Source organism: Panthera tigris, chromosome C1 (genome assembly GCF_018350195.1).
Source record: "Panthera tigris isolate Pti1 chromosome C1, P.tigris_Pti1_mat1.1, whole genome shotgun sequence".
Taxonomy (NCBI): Eukaryota; Metazoa; Chordata; class Mammalia; order Carnivora; family Felidae; genus Panthera; species Panthera tigris.
Window position 1 is genome coordinate 96,466,173 of NC_056667.1, and position 15,244 is coordinate 96,481,416.

General features: G+C 41.5%; 1 protein-coding gene across 3 annotated transcripts; it reads right to left on the reverse strand.

Moving 5' to 3' along the window:
• Nucleotides 1–1,530: 1,530 nt before the first annotated feature.
• On the reverse strand, nucleotides 1,531–13,272 carry BCL2L15 (BCL2 like 15). Of its 3 annotated transcripts, XR_006221828.1 has the most exons (5): nucleotides 12,620–13,272; nucleotides 12,177–12,298; nucleotides 9,131–9,355; nucleotides 8,453–8,526; nucleotides 1,531–2,221 (listed from the first exon to the last, which is right to left on the reverse strand). XR_006221828.1 is itself a non-coding variant. In XM_007076352.3 (4 exons), the coding sequence occupies exons 1-4, from the start codon at nucleotides 12,744–12,746 to the stop codon at nucleotides 8,509–8,511; spliced, it is 492 nt and encodes a 163-aa protein (XP_007076414.1). In that variant the 5' UTR covers nucleotides 12,747–13,272; the 3' UTR covers nucleotides 6,676–8,508. The 3 variants fall into 3 exon arrangements, 2 of the variants coding, with proteins under 2 accessions (XP_007076414.1, XP_042854166.1); XM_007076352.3 differs by lacking the exon at nucleotides 1,531–2,221 and having other exon boundaries at nucleotides 6,676–8,526; XM_042998232.1 differs by lacking the exons at nucleotides 1,531–2,221; nucleotides 8,453–8,526 and having other exon boundaries at nucleotides 8,554–9,355.
• Between the last annotated feature and the right edge of the window lie 1,972 nt (nucleotides 13,273–15,244).

Consider the following 15,244-nt stretch of genomic DNA (forward strand, 5'->3'; position numbering starts at 1 on the left):
TATAAGATCCAGGAGCACAGTGGCCCTCATGAGGAGCACCTGACCAGGAAGTTGGCACAATATCCCCTGTAGGCAATGCTAGTAAACTATAAGGAACAGAAAAAGAGTAAAATCAGCCACCTTGCTGGCAGCAGTATAACTTTCAGGGCCGAAAGGCTGAAGAACCATTTCTAGAGAAGGCATTCTACTATCCAACTAGTGCCTTGGAAAAGGCCATTGCTTCAGGAAGCCACGCTGTGAGTGTGGCATTTTGTCCCTGACAGACAAGCTGTTCGAGAGAAAGCTTCCACATCTCAGCTTGCGTAAATCCTCTCCTCAGTGGGTACAAACCTACCTAAGACTGTCTCATGCGGAGTGAGAGCAACTCAAAATCAGTATATCATCTCTGTTTGAAGACAGAAGTTCCATAAAAAAAATTGTTAACAAAATTAGTCTGAAATAATCCTGAAGAAAACCGGGAAATGTGCCATTAGAACTTCCTCTATTAGCAATCTTTTCTGTTTTGGATTATTTAAACTCCCTTTAGGAAATTCGAGGCACTATTAAGCTACCTCCACTTTATTGAGCCTCGCAACAGGAAAAGAAAGGTCTTTGAGGGATTCTGCATGTGAAACAGTAGTTGTTGAGAACAGGATAGTATTCCTCAGTCCCCATCCAGCATTAAAGGAGACTTTTTTGTTGTACTAAATAATGCAATGTTTTATTTGGCTATCTTAAGACTTACAGGGGAAAAACTTTAAAAATACAAAATTGAAAATTCACAATAACTAAAACCATGTGAAAGTATGTACATGATTAAATGAAGACTAAATGGCACCGAAAAGAATGAACCGTGTGAGTGCTAGAATTAAGGATTTTTTTTTTTTTTAAGTAGGCTTCATGGCCAATGGAGTCCAATGCAGGGCTCGAACTCACAACCCTGATCAAGACCTGAGCTCAGATCAAGAGTCAGACACTTAACCGACTGAGCCACCCAGGTGCCCCTAAGGATGCTTTGTAAAATTCTTTAAACATTATTTTACCATTTTTTAAATTAGAAAAAAGCAAAAATCCATTAATTTGTTCAACAAATTTATTGAGTACCCACTAAATGCTAAGTATTATGGTAGGGCTGGATATACGAGAGCAAACAAGCCAGAATAGAGTGAAAAAACACCCTTAAACTGGTTAATAAAGCATCTCAGGACTAAGACATGGCTGTAATTACTCATTAAAATAAAAACGTTCCAAACTAACCGGTTAATTTGCAGAGTAGCAAAGCATAACCCTAAAAGAAGAATGATTTTCTGTATTTTAACAAGTAAAAGAGATAGTTTCACAATCCCTCTGTCCCCTTAGAATGTAATTACTTCCAACAAAACTAGAACTTTACTAATTAATAAACAAAAAGATACCTAATAAAATAAGTTTTAAATCTATATTTCTCAAACTCATATTTCAGAACGATCTCTAACTTTATTCTCTTCTTAGGGAGAGCTAACATAGTGATGGCTACGAGATAAAGAAAAACTCGCTGAGTTGCCCCTCCTTTTACCCCAAATATAAAAATCTAAAAATAGCGTCTGAGCCGAACTGCAGATTTCTTTTCAAAAGCAAGCAGCAATTCTTAGGAGTCTGTTCCACACTAAAACCAAAAGATACAGAAACATCGTGAAATAACCAAACCTCAAAAACCCACTTCGCTGAAAGACCATTTCCTGAGTAGACCACTCAAGCAAACGACAAACACAACCGAAGGAGAAAACAAAAAAACTTTTATTAACAGTTTTATTTTAACAAATCTAAGCTGCTACTTAATTTTTCACACTTCCTTCTGTAGATACGGGAAGGCGACAGGAGCATCATGCTTTTTGATATAGATTCTGATGACTCATTTATATCTTGTGGGAAGATCAACAACTGGGGAGGGGAACATGTTCTATAGCAAAGACTGGCAAATACGTAAAAGAATTGACGAATTTATGGTGAAACATTTGAACCGGTCCGGCCTAAGCCCTAAGTGAACACAACAATTCCATGAAGTGAAAGACCCATGAGCACTTTGTCAGGACCCACCGGGGTGAGTTCTAGTGGAAAGTAAAAGTGAATGAGCACCTGAAGAAGAGCCAGGAAGGAACACCTCACTGCTGCCTCCTGTGGTTCTGCTGTTTATTCAGAAGGTGGATGACAGCACAGAGGAGTGCCCCTCGTAGTCACCTGCACTGGCAAGAGGGGAGCGTGCCTGTATAATGTCTGACATCAGCGTCACGGAGGTTGGAATTCGATGACAAAAAAGAAAAAAATAAACTAACCAAAGAGAATATCAGGGGAGATCATTAGGACAAGTATTATCAGTTAATAGGAAATACACTCAGGTTTCTCACAACATCCTTCTCTCTCTGTGGGGAGGCCTGTTTTACCCTGGGGAAGCCACTTAACAATCTTTGCTTCGGTTTCACTAGGGTCATTGATTTGATACGGGCTCCGTGTAGTATCCGTGAGACACGCAGTTCTTTGTGAGCATCCTGGTGGTCACCAAGGCCTGCTTGTCATTTCTCCTCAATGTCTTGAAGATTCAACCAGTCTCTTCCATTCCCATGCTGACCCCCGCCCCCCTTTTTGCACATGTGGGTTCCATCAGCAACAGGCTCTTAGTTGTACTCCATGCTCGCGTCTCCTAGGAACCAAGCGTGGGTGAAAGCTCTTAAAACTCCACTTAAATGCTAAAGAACCCAAGTAGTTACTGATGGTCTACTGAACGCACGTCCAGATTCCTCAGCTTGGGTGGGTCCCCCCCACCCAAACTATCTAGCCACATCAACCACAGGCCTTACTCATTTTACTGCCACCTCTTTTGCTACTTCTCACCTTTCCCCTAATGTTCGCCAAGATGAAAATAAAGCTGTAAAGCCTACTCTTTTCTTCACAATGCCCGCCCCTAACTCCATCTCAGCACGACTTTCTTAGTCTGCCTCCTTTCGGTCGAAGTCTTTATTTTCAGCTGTGGAAGTTTGCTTTGTTTCTTCACAGGTTTCTTGCCTCCCACAAGTTTATTGAAAAGAGTTTATTCGAAAGAAGACACATAAGCCACCCCCTGTAGTTTTAAATGTATCAAAGGCCACGGTGGTGCCTTCCATATACATTTGCGGGACCCACAGTGCTTAACGTGCTCTTAAGCACACCTAAATTACACCTGTTGTGATCAAGCACACTACATAATGTGGTTAGGTGTTGGTGAGGGGTCCACCCTGACTTGGTTACTCTCTCTGTCAAGTACTCCAGGTCTCCTGCCTGGCACAGACCATGCCTGTCTCTGGCCAGGCACTTTTCGCTGTGCCAGGAGCAGATGGGCCTTCCCTACAGGGAGGTCCCGGAACCTGGAAAAGAGCATGTACCTGAGAGCTGCTGCCTGAGCAGCCGGGCCACTGTTATGGAAGGAATGATGCTGCCACCACTGAGGCAGAGCCCAGCTCTGTGCTGCTACAATGGCCAGGAAAAAAACGACCCCTTTATCTCCCAGAATAGACCCATTTCCCCTTCTATAAATGGACATAGTAGAGGCTGATAAAACGCCTCTGACGAGGCTTGTTGCACACATCACCCACAGCAGGAAAGTCCCCCATGCATCTCCTGGTCATGATGGCTTCTCATCGCTACAGCTTTCTGAGACCTCATCAGTCTCTTCGGTTCACCCGCTGTGAACTTCATAGTCAGCTTCCAGCCATCCCCCCGGAATCACGCTCTGCCTTTGGTTTCGGAAGTACAACCCTCAGGAGGCTAAAGACAACTGATAATTTGCAATTGACCCAATTTTCCTTCTATTAAAACAGAGTTGGGACTCTTGGTGAGCCCTGGCATCGTGTTCAAAATGTAATCAAACTTGAAATCTTATCTTTCATTTGTTGACTCAGTATTGAGTCTATTCATTCTTTTTTTTAATTCATTTATTCTTTTAATGAATATTTATGAGATCCATAGGTACGCAAGAGAATGGGGAGGAGGGGTGCTACAGATGTGTACAACAAGTTGTCTTCATTCAAGGATCTTTTTCTAGTAGGGGAGGGAAGTACACAACTATAACTTAAGGCCATTTGTGGGAATATGCAAACAGAATGTTGAGAAGGCAAAGGTCACTTTGTATTTGGGTTTTCTGTGTAGCCTTCATCGAGGAAGCGACCTTTGAGCTGGGTCTTGAATATGTCGAAGAGCCTGAGGAGAAGCAATATAAAACAGAGAACAGCAGGAGGAGGATAGCTTAGTGAGTGGCTCTCAGTCCGACTGGATGATTGGTCATGTAGAGAAGAGTCTTGATCCACAAGGCTAGAAAGGGCAGTTGGAGACAGACCCTGAGGGAATTTGAATGCCAGGCTAAAAAGTCAGGCTTTATTTGATGGGCGATGGAAAACTGGGGAAGGTTTTATATATTTTTTAATAACAACTTTATTGAGGGGGCGCCTGAGTGGCTCAGTCAGTTAAGCATCTGACTTCGGCTCAAGTCATGATCTCATGGTCTGTGGGTTTGAGCCCTGTGTAGGGCTTTGTGCTGACAGCTCAGAGCCTGGAGCCTGCTTCGGATTCTGTGTCTCCCTCCGTCTCTGCCCCTCCTCCACTCGTGCTCTGTCTCCCTCTCTCTCAAAAATAATTAATAAACATTAAAAAAAATTAAAAATATAACGACTTTACTGAGGTAGTACTGACATACAACAAACTACACACTTCAGAGTGTGTGGCTTGAGAAGTTTGAAATGTATATACACCCAAGAAGCCATCAGTACAATCAAAACAATGAACATATCCAATCACCTTCAAAAGTTCCGCTGGAAGATCTTAAGAAAATGGCAATCAAAGCAATGTTTCTTTCCTTTCTTTCTTTCTTTTTTTTTTTTTTTTTTGAAGAAATGGCCCCTCTGATAAATTTTTTTAAAAGTCTCATAATCTACTTCAGTAGTATGTAAAATTTCAAAATGATTATATCTGAAAATGACTCAGAAGACTAGACAAGGAAACCACAGCTTTGGTCAATCTGGTGGCCGTATTAGGACAGATGGGAATGGGCAAGCCTGGAACAGGACAATCAGTTAATAGTCTAAGAGACTTTACCAAAAGTCCAGGCATGGGGTAACAAACTCTCATAGAAAGAATCCGGACAAAAAGCAAGGAATTAAGTGAGAAAGACTAGGTGAGTAGGGCTGGAGGCAGGGAAAAGGGGAAACATGACTGAGGTTTTGAGCTAGCTGGACAGCAATCTGAGGCAGTATAGGGATAAAAAAGGTATATAGATACAAAGAATTGGAGCTCATGGATATGGATTTAGGAAGAAGGGAAATAAGTCCGTCAGACTTAGGAATCTTAGGAATCACACTGAGGCAAGAGGTAAAGCCAGAAGATTGGCTTAACCCAAAACTTTATGAACTGTGACAGCAGCCCCAAACTGTTCATGGTGCAGTGTTTAAAATAGTCCAGGGGTGCCTGGGTGGCTCAGTTGGTTAAGCGTCCGACTTCGGCTCAGGTCATGATCTTACAGTCCATGAGTTCGAGCCCCGCGTCGGGCTTGGTGCTGACAGCTCAGAGCCTGCAGCCTGCTCCGCATTCTGTGTCTCCCTCTCTCTCTGCCCCTCCCCTGCTCATGCTCTGTCTCTCTATCTCTCAAAAATAAATAAATGTTTTAAAAAAATTTATAAAAAAAAAAAAAAAAGGTGTGGAAACAAAGGCTCAGGGGAATTTGGATTACTTGCCCAATGTCACATGATTAATCTTGGTGAAACTACATCGTGAACATCAGAGAACCTGAATGTATTCTTCATCTCTGGGCTACAGTGCCTTCTTCCTGCCACCCAAACACTTCAGCTCTCCCAGGAGAGGGTGCCTAGGAACGAACACAACACCTAAGCCAGAGCTGCTTCATCCATTTACTTGGTATAATCCCCAGGAGCACTGTATCCTCAGTCTCCAGATACTGCTGTATACTTGGCAACAGATTCCTATTCGGAAGTCTTGCTGACAGTATAGGATAAAATGGGGAGCTAGCGAAGCTAAGAGGGAAGAGAAAAGACAAAGAGGAGGCTGCTGGCCTCTGACCTTTATCGTGTATTTTTCAGCTTTACTGAGAGAGAATTGACGTTGTAACATTGTATACATTTAAGGTGTATAGGGCAATGATTTGATACATGTATGTATTTCAAAATGATTACCACAGTAAGGTTAGTTAACACATCTGTCATCTCACCTAGTTAAACAATGTGTGTTTTGGGGCACCTGGCTGGCTCAGTTAGTGGAACATACAACTCTCAGTCTCAGGGTTGTGAGTTCAAGCCCCATGCTGGGTATAGAAAAAAAAAAAATTTTTTTTAATAAATACATAAACATAGGACAGATAAATAAATAAAGTGTTTTGTGTGTATGGGTGTGGTAAGAACTTTAAAAATCTACTCTTTAGCAACTTCTAAATACAGGAATATGGTATTGTTAACTATAGTCACCATGATGTACATTATTCTCCCAGACCTTTCTCATCTTATAACTGGAAATTTATACCCTTTGACCACCTTCACCCATTTCCCCCACCTCCCACCCCCTGCCCGGGGCAACCCCCAATCTGTTCTGTTTCTGTATCAATCAATTAAATTGGATTTGCTGAGAATTAGTTCAAATACATACACACAATTTTATTTCATGAACAAAACAGCATTGGTCAGTGTGAAAATAGTGATTTCACCTAAGAAGTAAAATACCACAAAACCCACCCTGTTGAATTTACAGTAATGTAAGGGACAAAGAAGTACATCAAGTGTCTTCAACTGGTAGCAAAAAAAAAGCTAATTGCTACTTAAAAGAAACATGAAATCTCATTTGGGATTACAAACCTACTGTGATTTCTCCAAGAATTGAGGAAATCACACAACTTGAAAAAGTCAAGATATAGTCCCAGCGCTACATCTTTAATTCTATGCATTGAGGGGAAACAGACAGCTGGCTGGCTGAAAGGAGGGGATGTGGTTACACTTTAGCCAAACTGTAACCAAACCATTAATGCCTCTCTTCAAAATAGATATAGCAACCCCCCCCCCCCAAAAAAAACCAAAATAGATATAGCAATGCTTTTCTTCTTGACAGTCAGGTAAGTAGTCTGGTTTTGGGACTTAAGGAGTCTTGATGATTGCCTATGAATCTATGAGATTATTAAGGACTATTTCAAGATATTCATAATATGGATACTGTATGCCTCATTTCTAATCACTTCCAATCACTTATGGTAGGGCCAGGGAAAATATATACCCTCTACTGACTGACTACTCAGGAGTCACAGAGCTTTCTGATTTGCTAAAGTTCTCAAGAAAGTGTGGACTATGCCAGAACCAACAGAACACTCGAAAATCTAAAAAACAGAGTAATCCTATGTACAATTGTGTTTGGCAGGAATTATCAGGATTGCCACAGAATTTAAATTATTCAAGGAGAGATGTTCATTTAGCTTTAAAGCAAGGGTCTACACACTTTTCTGTCAAGAGCCAGATAGTAAATATATTTTACAGGCCATATGGTATCTGCTGTAACTTCTCAACTCTGACGTTGTGGTACTAAAACAGTCATAGACAATATGTAAACAAGTGAGTGTAGCTGCAATCCAATAAAAGAATTTACAGAAAAAGGAGCAGGCAGGATATGGCCAATCCTTGCTCTAAAATGATGGGTCTCAAGTTCTGTATGTACATAAGAATCCCCTGTGGAACTGGTAGTATCCTAGGTCCCAGCCCACCCCTACAGAATCAGAATCTCTAGGGATGGGGCCTGGAAATCAGCAATTTATAAGGTCCACAAGTGGTATGTAGGCCCCTTTTTGGTTTGAAAAACACTGTGGTATGCAGCTAGTTTCATCTAAGCTGGGATGGCCCCTCTGTCCTAGATGTGGGCCAGCACTTCCTGCATCCTGTGGCAGTAAAAATGCACTCACTGTTTCATCTTTTGTCGGCCTTTCTGGTAGGAGGGCAGATGCAGAAACTGCTATTTTTTGCTTTCAACCTAAAAATGCATAAAATAATTCTGCTTTGGTGAAATTAACACAAGACTCAGGTTATGAATTCAAAAGAAATTCTCAACTTAAAGAATTGAAATCTCCCTGAAGTCCTTTAGATTGCAAAATGAGCAGACAAGATCCTTCCCAAAGGACAAGAGGAAATCTGAAGGAAGTTTACTGTGTGCTCCCTTTCCCAAAAGATCTCCAGCCAAGCCGGGCTCTGATGCTTCCAATTCCGCTCCTAACAAGTCGTTACTTTGTGTCTAGAGGTCTTTGCTTAAATGGTACCTCATTAAAACTCACATAAAAACACAAAGCACAAAACCTCTGTAGACCTCCAAGGGCTTCTCCCAACTGTAGCAATCAGTAGAAAAGAAATTATTCAGCTAAATTAGGTTCTGTTCAAAAGAAAGAAGTTTTGGATTTGGTTGTCTGCTTTAACTGCCAGAAATCAATCACCTGAGCAGTCACAGGGGCAGTGATGTTCCAGCTGGCAAACAGCTCCCACCTCTTCTTCAGCTCTCCAGATTCTCCTAGGAAGAACAATGGATGGCCTACAGTCAAAGGGATGGTTTTCAGGAGCTTCCCAAAGAAACCACGAATAATCTGCAGATACCTTCAGGAAATGCGGCTCTCACTAAGGCTTCTGCTGATGCTGGAAATGAAGAGGAGTGCTCTACGAGAGCAGATGGTCTAATGATTCCTAAGACATGACCTTAGAATGCCTCCTCTAGACCTCGTTTTTGTTAGACAATAGGGGGATGGTTCTGAATTTCTTCAACATACATCCAAAGATGTTAGGGAGAGGAGACCCAGAAATTTACCAGGGAGCAGAGTGAAGCCAGGCTGAGATTAGCATTCTATCACCAGTATACTTGCTAGGCAGTTATATATAGAAAGTGGGATTTAGCTTTGCAGAGTTAGTAGTCAACATTTTAGGCAAAGTGTCTCTGGAGTCCAACACCCATAGTCCTGAGCTTCTGACTGTTCCCCTTTTTACTGCTCTTTTCAGCAAAGTAGGGAGATCTGTTTTTCTACCTGGTTTCCAACTTACAAAGAATCAGGAATTGGGAGTCCCAGGTATGAGTACAAAAACAATGCAAATGCCTATCAGAGCCAGGGCCCCAACATACTTACCCAACCTCCCTGGCCCTGGACAAACTCCCGGACGGCACTGTTCCCGTTGATCAGGTTTACTATGGGGATAGCCACCTGTCTTGCTATTCCAGGAGCCATGCGGGCCACACATTCAAGAAGCTTCACGGACACTGCCAGAAAGGCTCTCTCATAAACTAAGCTGGAATCCTGAGCACACCAGGCCTGGCTGAGAGATTTTACTGTGTCCTGCAGTATAGTTCCTGCCTGGGGAGAGACATGGGATAGCAGTGAAGTATCGAAAAAAAAGTCTACAAGAAGCTGTAGGTGCAGGAATCCAGTAAGGCAAGTGTTTCCTATAGGAGAGAATAGCAAATGCACCACTGGTTGTATCTAAGATCATCTAAGGAGTAGAAGGCCAAACTTTTCCTATTTTATGATTTTGTTATTTATTATAATGGGTATAGAGAAAACTAAGTAGCCCATCAAACCCATGATTTCAGGTGTCATTATTTAGGATGAGCAAAATGATTGAAAGAACAACAAAATGATTTGAAAGGACGATATTAAGTACGTGATAGTACTTAATAGTCAAATTGTGAAGGTACTGCTTGAATGACTGAAGTCTGGAAAATTCTGAAGTAAAAAAAAAAAAAAAAATTTGTTTTTTCTCTCCCACTTTCCTTCCCCCCCCCCCCAAAATTGATCCAAAAGTCATTAGATGGGATGGGGCGCGTGGGTGGCTTAGTCGGTTAAGCGTCGGACTCAGCTCAGGTCATGATCTTGTAGTTTGTGAGTTCGAGCCCCACGTCCGGCTCTGTGCTGACAGCTCAGAGCCTGAAGCCTGCTTTGGATTCTGTATCTCCCTCTCTCTCTGCCCCTCTCCAGCTCATGCTCTGTCTCTCAAAAATAAATAAACGTTAAAAAAAAATTAAAAAACAAAAAAACAAAAGTCATTAGATGGGGCCAAGCAAGATGTACTGTGGTGTAGTGTAGGGGGGCCCATGGGAGTCAGAGCAGGGTGTCAGAGTCCAAACAAGTTGGGAGGGCCATCCACATGAGTACCTAGATCTTGGTTTCCAAATACCATTCTCCATTAAAACCAACCAGAGCTCCCTGGACAATGGCTGATTTCAGGCTGGGGCCTGGAAAGACAAGAGATATGTCAGAAATTAAGGAAGTACTCACAGAGCTACAGGACATGCCAAAAAGACGCAGTCCAGATTGAAAGGACTCCCACTGGCCAAAACTAGGACAATTTGAACATGCAAATAAATAATGATGGTAACAGATTACTAGGAACAGATAGGAATTCATGAGTCCATGTTGATATAAAAAATAAATACATGAAAGAGTTAAAAAAAAGAAAAAGAAAAAAAATACATGAATAGATTGAAATGTTGATGAGATACTAGATATTTACACGGCTTCAAAATACCTCCCTATGCAAATTTAACTATATTAACTGCAGTAGATATAACTGCTGTAGAGAAGCCTTGCAGACACCATCTTAAGTGATTAAGTTAACATCAGTAATGGGACAAATGAAATTTGTGCCACTTAATGGGTACGACGAGAAGAACACTGCAATACTTTTGTGATCTTACTGCAAAGGTACATATCCTGAATCTACGCAAGAGGAAGCATTGAAAAACCCCAAATTTAGGGACCTTCTACAAAATTACTGACTCATAATCTTCAAGTGTCATGGTCATGAAAAATCACGGAAAGATTGAGGAACTATTTCAGATTAAAGGATACTAAAGAGACATCACAACTAAATGTAATATCTGATTCTGGCCTAGATCTTTTTGTTGTAAGTGACATCATTGGGACAACTGGAACAATTTGAATAGAATCTGAGGATAAGATGAAAATGTGTCAGTACTAGTTTCCTGGTTTTGATGGTTTAGATCATGGTTATATATAAAAGCACAGCCTTGTTTGAAGGAAACAGAAGTATTAGCAGATGATGGAACATCCTATCAGCCACCTACTCGCAAATGATTCAAGAGGGAAATTCTTTGTACAATATGCACAACTTTCCTATGAGTTTGGGACTGTTACAAAAAACTTTTTTTTAATTAAAAAAAAAAACTAAATTCATCTCTTAGCTACCTTAGGAAAGCTTTAGTGCAAGCAATTAGGAGTAACAAGTCTGGCTCTGCCTGAATAGGCGTACCATCCAAGCTATATTCAGTAAGAAGAATAAAGCACAATGGTGAAGAGTGTGGTTCAAATCCTAACTTCAACACTCACGGAGTAACCTAATTTCTTGTTTCCCTATCTCTCAGTTCCCGTATCTGCTTAAATGGATATCAAGTCAGAAAATACTTATCGGGGATCTCCTGCATACAAGGTGCTATTCTAGGTTGTGTGAATACTGCAGTGAACAAAGAGGTGAGATGTTTGCTCTCACAGCATTACATGCACATGAGGAGAGGTTGCACTTATGGATAATAGTTTCTACACGACCTCATAGAGTGGTATCAGGCTTAAATGAGATAAGTGCAAAGCATTTAGAATACTGTGTGGCACATGTTAAGTGATGAGTTAATATTACCTGCCATTATTGATATTAATCAGCAACATCTTCCAGAACATTGCCGATGGTCTTTACATCCGATACAGAATCCAAGTGCTATTGCCAATAATCATCATTCTGATGAAAAGCCAGATATGCCCTAGTGGGTTGCTGTAAGTACTTACCCCTCAGTGCAGCATACTTGTCGACTATCATTCCTGTACATAGTTTTGTTGCTGGGCCTTCTGGGGGTGGGGGAGGGGAAGACACCCACTCTCAGCAAAATAAATATTAAAACAAGTATATTAGAGACTAAAGTGCTTTACCAGGGACAAAATGCTACAGATGTGCTCTATGCCACTTAAGCACAGCTCTGATGAAAACAAATGGAAACAATGTCACTACCACTTGGGCTTTGATGAACTCCTAAAGAACTAGCAGCTGGAGAATTCCTGCTGTTATCTCCTTGGATGAAGATAAGCCCCCAAATCTCTCACTAGGATATTTCTAGTCACAGTCATGTAAGAAAAGAGCATCTGAAATAGAAAAAAGCAGCAACTTCACCTGTCCCTGAATGGTTTCTGAAATGATGTTTTTGACAGAATCTTCCATTTCTCCATTGAACTGGTCACCCAACATTCGAAGGCGACCAGCAATGATGGCCACGTCAAAAGAGCTTGACTCTCCTAAGACAGAGGGAACACATTCACATTTGTTACAGAGCTTGAAGGAATGGCAACTCCCAGGAATCTGGGCAGTGGAGAAAGTTCTTGACTTTTAAGCAACATTGGGCACTGTTCTCTCCCAAGAACACCTTCAATATTCTGTCAACACCGAGAATCAGAAAATCTCCCTTCACTGAGAATATCTTTCTCTTCCATGGAGACTACTGATTTTCAGGTATTGCTGAAAGCTTAGTTTGCCTTTTGAAACTTCAGAGGAAATAAGGAAGTCTACCCAGATTCTCTCATTGATCTACAATCACCACCTCAGGCCAGGAGCCTTACCTGAATCTGTTTCATCTGCACAACGTAGGTCCCGGTTAGCAACCTGCACTGTGGGGCTCAAGAAGTCTGTGAGTAAAGAGTCCACAATGCATTGCGTTTGCTCCTCAAAAGTTCGGGGGCTCTTCATTTTAGATGGTTGCTGCAGAGTTTTGCTTCTCCACAAAACAAGCAGTTTTCAGCTCAGTAGTAAGTCAGAAATACTGGTAAGCCAGGTGTGTCTACCTCTTGTAAAGTTTCCTAAGGGGACATGTAATCCGAGAGCCTGCCCTACCAATTTCCTTCAAAACTCGCTGCTCAGAAATGTGGGACTCCTCTGGACAGCTTATACAGAACTCAGGAGACTTTTCAAAGGCTTTCAGTTCCTTTTCTCAGAACCACACCCTAGCCAGTATCTAAGATTAATTAATAACTTGTATTGTTAGCCAATTTAGGACTGAAATAGAGTTGAGGAAGAGCTTTCTTGGGCAATTTCATTTAGAAATACTTCCTGTTAGGTTCTGTGTATGGCATAAGTTAAAGAAAGAAGGTTCTGAAGTTATAATAGATAAGAATTCAACGCCTGACATATGGCATTTGTTTGCCATAATCATACATTTAACTTACTGAGTATCTTTTTTTACATGTTTATTTATTTTAAGAGAGAGAGAGAGAGAGCACACTCACACGCGCACGATCAGGGGTGGGGCAGAGAGAGAGGGAGACAGAGGATCTGAAGCAGGCTCAGAAAGGGCTCTGCACTGACAGCAAAGAGCCCAGTGAGGGTCTCGAACTCACAAACCGTGAGAGCACAGCCTGAGCCAAAGTCAGTCGCTTAAACAACTGAGCCACCCAGGCACCCCAAATTGCTGAGTATCTAAGGGTAAGGAACCATACCTAGCACTAGAAATAACAGAAAAATGACAGACACAGTTCCTGTCCTCAAGGAGCTTACACTTTAGCATGTATGACAGATATTATGTGACTGATCACATAATTTCTTGTGCTTATTGAGATACGGTGTGTGATTACAATGTGCAATAGGGAATCAAACCTAGGGGGTTAGAAAGGCTTCCTTGAAGTAGTAACATCTGAGATGAGCTCTGAGGGACAAGTAGGGATTATGAGGCAAAGAAGAAAAATAAGACCATTCCAGGAGGAAATAGGATACATAAAAACTGAGAAGGTGGAAAAGAAACTTGGGCATTTGAGAAATTATGAATGGAGACAATACAAAGTATTTCACAGAGAAACTATGAGGATTAAATAAGATAATATTACATGGGATGAACCAGCAGTTTCTGAAATGTAGTAAATGTTAAAGCTCTTCCTGTTAGCCCAAGGCCTAAGGACTAGGGTAAAAGGGATCTGAGATTCACTCTCTAACAGAATTAAATAGGATTTTCCTAACAGGGTTAGATTCCATCACCGTTTTAGGAGATCTCATGATTAGACACTTACCCACAGTGACCTGCCTTCTTAATGTAGCCACACCTAGTTTTGGGCTGTGGGTGTCAGCACTCAAACCTATCAGCCCTTCAAGGGTATTCTGATTGGTAGACTGATAGGAGATTCAAGCATAAACAGTGAGTCAGTAGTTCAGAATGAAAGTTCTCCTTGCAAAATACTAAGAGCCAGTCATCTGTTTTCTTTTCTTTTTTTTATTTAATGTTTATTTATTTATTTTGAGAGGGGGTGGAGCAGAGGGAGGAGAGAGAGAGAATCCCAAGCAGGCTCTCGGCTGTCAGCACTGAGCCCTACTTGGGGCTCAAACCCATGAGCCCACGAGATCATGACCTGAGTTGAAATCAAGAGTTGGACACTCAGCCGACAGAGTCACCCAGGAGGCCCTGCACTAGAAACACAAATTATGTTTTTGTCCTCTATCGCTAGGGCTGAAACTTCAGTTTCTACTAAGTAAGATTGAGACTTCTAAGAAGGTCCTTCAGAGAGAATCCTGAGCCAACCTCTTTTCACACTAGAGCCAGCCACTGAAAATTTAAGGATTCCAACAAATTAATTTGGCATACTTCCAAAATAACATAAAGAAAACAAAAAAAGGGTTTATAAGATACCATCCAGCTGGTGTTAAATAGCTTACCCAAGGTAAGTGGCATCAGTAGGTGGCAGAATAGAAATTTAAAGCCAAGTCCTGTCTTACCTCAAATAATAAACCTTTCCCACAGTAATTCATTTCACAACTGATATGCTTATGGGCAAATACCATCTCTGGAATCTAATCTTTGCATGATCTTATCTATCCTTTGCATTATCTTGCATAATCAATGTCATAAGGCTACAGAAATGGAGAATATCCTCTCCTGGACAAGGGTGTGGTGAAGTTTCCTGCTCTGTGCATTTCTCCTTGAGCCTTTATTGTAGCACCTTCCCAAAGAATCATCCCATCCCTTCTCCCACTGCCCACCTACCCTTGACTGTTGCACTTCAAATACTGTACTCCCAGTTAGTACTGAAAAATGAGGCCAGAAATTTTTCACATCACTTGCTTCTTTTGTGCTCTGGCCACAACATTTTATATCCCTCTCTCAAAAGCCTCATCATCTTTTATCATGGGCTCAAGTCCAGGATCTTGTCATCTGTACCAGGTCTGCGTGTGAATGAGGATCCTTGAGTGCAGCTCCTCTCAAC